This window comes from Ctenopharyngodon idella, chromosome 5 (assembly GCF_019924925.1).
Source record: "Ctenopharyngodon idella isolate HZGC_01 chromosome 5, HZGC01, whole genome shotgun sequence".
Classification (NCBI taxonomy): Eukaryota; Metazoa; Chordata; class Actinopteri; order Cypriniformes; family Xenocyprididae; genus Ctenopharyngodon; species Ctenopharyngodon idella.
In genome coordinates, this window is record NC_067224.1 from 39,478,216 (window position 1) to 39,481,454 (window position 3,239).

Genomic DNA, 3,239 nt, shown 5'->3' on the forward strand with positions numbered 1-3,239 from the left:
ATGTTTTTTAAAAATGTTTTCTAAATGTTTCTAAATGTATTTACTGTAGTGGAGATACACATTTGATTGTAGCTGTGTATTCCTGTCTCATATTACAGCGATTCTGTCAAATCAAATAATCTGGTGTATTTGTGATTCAGAGATGACTGATGTGGAAGCTTGAACATGATCGCTTACAACAAAAGAAAAATAATCAGATAAATCAATGTAAAATCAGCATAAAACCTCAACACAAATGCAAAGTAAAAATTAATATAAAAAAGTAGATATATAGAACATATAAGTGAAAGATTTGTTATATGTATGTTAATGAATGCATATAAATACACAAGTATGTATGAATATGTAAAGAAAATCTAATAAAGAATGAACTATAAATGTATCTTTAGTCTCTGCCAAATGAATAATGTTCACTTTTCTGCTCTCTTTGCACAAGTCGGACACAGAATCACCTTCAGGTGAGATACATCAGTGGTTTTCAACCTGTGGGCCGCGGCCCACTAGAGGTCCTCAGTGATCCTCCAAGGGGGCCGCGAGATAACTTAAAATTAATTTAAATATATTAATATAATTCATTAATTTAATTATTAATACGTTACATTAAAAAAGAGGGAGGTGGGCCATGCAGTATTGATTCGGAGAGGAGGGGGGCCTTGGCGTAAAAAAGCTTGGGAACCACTGAGATACATGACATGACATTTGTCAAAAATAATGAAAACGGTGTAACTTATGCTTTAGAACACAATCATCTCTAAAAATGATATGAAAAGTGAAACCCCATAATGACAGTAAATAATTTCAGTCTGATTTTTAGGTCTCTCAGAATAGAAGACTTTGCAGCCCTCCTAAAACAAAACAAAACAGCATAGACGTGTGGACAGATTCATTCAAGACTCTTCAGGCTCTTCGGCATCGTCCATCACAGAGTCGGTCTGATTCTCTTGCTCTGCAGCCCCAGACATGTTGCTTTTATTGGTGTAGGGTTCTAAGATATTGACAATATCATGCAAACCTTTTATCTTAGCCTGTGCTTTGATGTGATCTAGGATGGGCTGCATAGTAAAGCCATATTCCATAACGCTCCAAGTTGTTTTTTTTGTTTTTTTGTACTCATAGCCACCAGTGTGGATGCCAATCAGATTGCAGTCTACATCAAAAACTGGAGAGCCAGAAGATCCATGAAAGAAACAAGAGTCATAAGTAATCTGGTTGTCAAAAAAGCCCCATTTCTCTTCCACAGACTTTTGTGTCATAACTTGAATTAAATGGTCATTCTCAGATTTATGTTTTTTTTCAGCCTCCAGTCGTTTCTCTTTCTCAATGATGAAGCACGGATCCATTTTCTTGACTCCTTCATGTGGATGTCCCACAATGCAGATCTGACCACTGTTAATAAGATGGTTTGGACTGCAACAACTGAGCAATTCAGGATACTCTGGAATTTCATCAACAGCATCCAATTCAAGAAGAGCATAGTCAAGATGCCTACCACTCTCAATATTCCCATAAGAGTAAGCTGCGTGTTGTTTAACTGGTATGCGCTTGATCTGTGAATCCAGGTCTTCATAATCAAATACAGCGGTGAACTCTGCAAAGTTAACTGTCGTAAGGTCAATCGATTTACCAATAACATGAGCATTAGTGAGGATGAATTTATCGAAGAGTAAGAAGCCGGTTCCTATGGCAGACCCCCTGAATCGAATCTGACACACAGAGTTAGAGAGTCTCATGAGCTCCTTCACTTTCTTCACCTCCAAGAAATTCTCAACACTTTTATGATATTCTGCTCTGAGGAACGTTTGGACCTCAGACGTGGTCTTTAGGTTCTCTCGCTGCTTTAACGTCTCCAGTAAATCTTTAAACTGATCACGCAGAATTCCCAGAATCTCTTCAGAGTTGTCTATGGGTTTAACTACATACCGCTTAGTTGAAGGATTGGTTGACTTTGTTGTGTTTACATCTTGTTTTTTTTCTTGCTTAATGTTGATGGGATTCTGGCTTGGGCTGGCATTTTCTGCCGCATCTGAAGCTACATTAGGCTCAGTTTTGACATGAGTCACATCATCCTGTCTGTCTGGCAGATTATCCTCACTGATAACAACTACATGGAAAGGCTTTCTGTCAAGATCCTCCACTGGTATTGACAGTTCATGTATTGTCTCTGTACCAATCTCACAAAGTCCACATTGTTTCCTGAAAATGACATCGCTGAATCGTCCATCACGTTTAAGAGCAGTTTCGGCTTCATCTCCTTTGAATGCAAACACACAAACATAGTGAACCCTTTTCCTCAGTGCTTTGCTCTTCAGTAAACATGTCACTCCTGGTCCTCCTTCTTTTTTAACCCAAAAGGTGACTAATGCTTCAGGTTTACTTCTTTTACTGAGGAGTGAAGGATCTGCAGTTGTTTGTTGATTTGTAGAACTATTTCTATCCTTTTGAATGAAGGTTATATCTAAGGTTTCATCTTTTTCAATAAGACAGCAGGGGAAATCTGTCTTCACAGCAGCTCCATGATGTTCTCCTTTGGATCTCTGGATGAGTATTTCTTTCTGTGTGTTCTTTTTGTTTTTTTCATTCCTGAATTTTTTGCTTGTATTAAGAGCCTCAAGCACAGTCATGGATGTTTTACATGCCACTGAAAATGTCTTAGAGTTTATACAATACTTGAAAGCATGTTTTTTCTCTTCGATTTCCTGTTAAAATTGGAAAAAACTATTTATGTACACAAACATTCAAGTGAATTCCACTGAAGAAATGTTTGTAATGAATAATTTATTATACATATGTGTTACAGTAAGTGATCTACCTGCTGCAGATCTTTTGAGGGTTCCTCTTCAGCTTCTTTCTGAAATGAATGAGCCATCATTTTCTGGGAAATTAATGCAGGCTTTCCAATGTCTACATCTTTCTACCATAATTTAATTAATGAAAAGGACAGGTAAGTGCGCTGCTACGACCCTATCACACCAAACATGATGCAGCAAAACAAATGTCTTCACCCTGAGAGGGAAACAAATATATACCTAAAAAAAAAAAACTAAATAAAAACAAAAACAGTTTACAGAACATTCAAACATTCTAAGTCGGAATCAGTGATATTTTATTACAGTTCAAAGGGAATATTATTGATTTGTTACCATTCCATCTGTGACTTTTTTCTTTATATCTACAATGAGAGTTGAACAATTATTCTTATAGAAGACAGACTTTTATAAAAATATCAAAAATTTAGTCAT

At 36.6% G+C, this 3,239-nt stretch overlaps 1 protein-coding gene across 1 annotated transcript; it reads right to left on the bottom strand.

The window, feature by feature from the left end:
- Positions 1 to 885: 885 nt before the first annotated feature.
- LOC127513570 (serine protease FAM111A) lies at positions 886 to 3,239 on the bottom strand. The gene is made up of 2 exons (XM_051895473.1): positions 2,810 to 3,239; positions 886 to 2,696 (listed from the first exon to the last, which is right to left on the bottom strand). Exons 1-2 carry the CDS (start codon positions 2,867 to 2,869, stop codon positions 888 to 890), a joined length of 1,869 nt encoding a protein of 622 aa, XP_051751433.1. The 5' UTR covers positions 2,870 to 3,239; the 3' UTR covers positions 886 to 887.

Coding starts and splice junctions, on each gene's coding strand:
- LOC127513570 (XM_051895473.1), bottom strand. CDS start 2,869: ATGATGGCTCATTCATTTCAGAAAGAAGCTGAAGAGGAACCCTCAAAA. Junction 2,697..2,809: donor CCTCAAAAGATCTGCAGCAG/GTAGATCACTTA, acceptor CAATTTTAACAG/GAAATCGAAGAGAAAAAACA.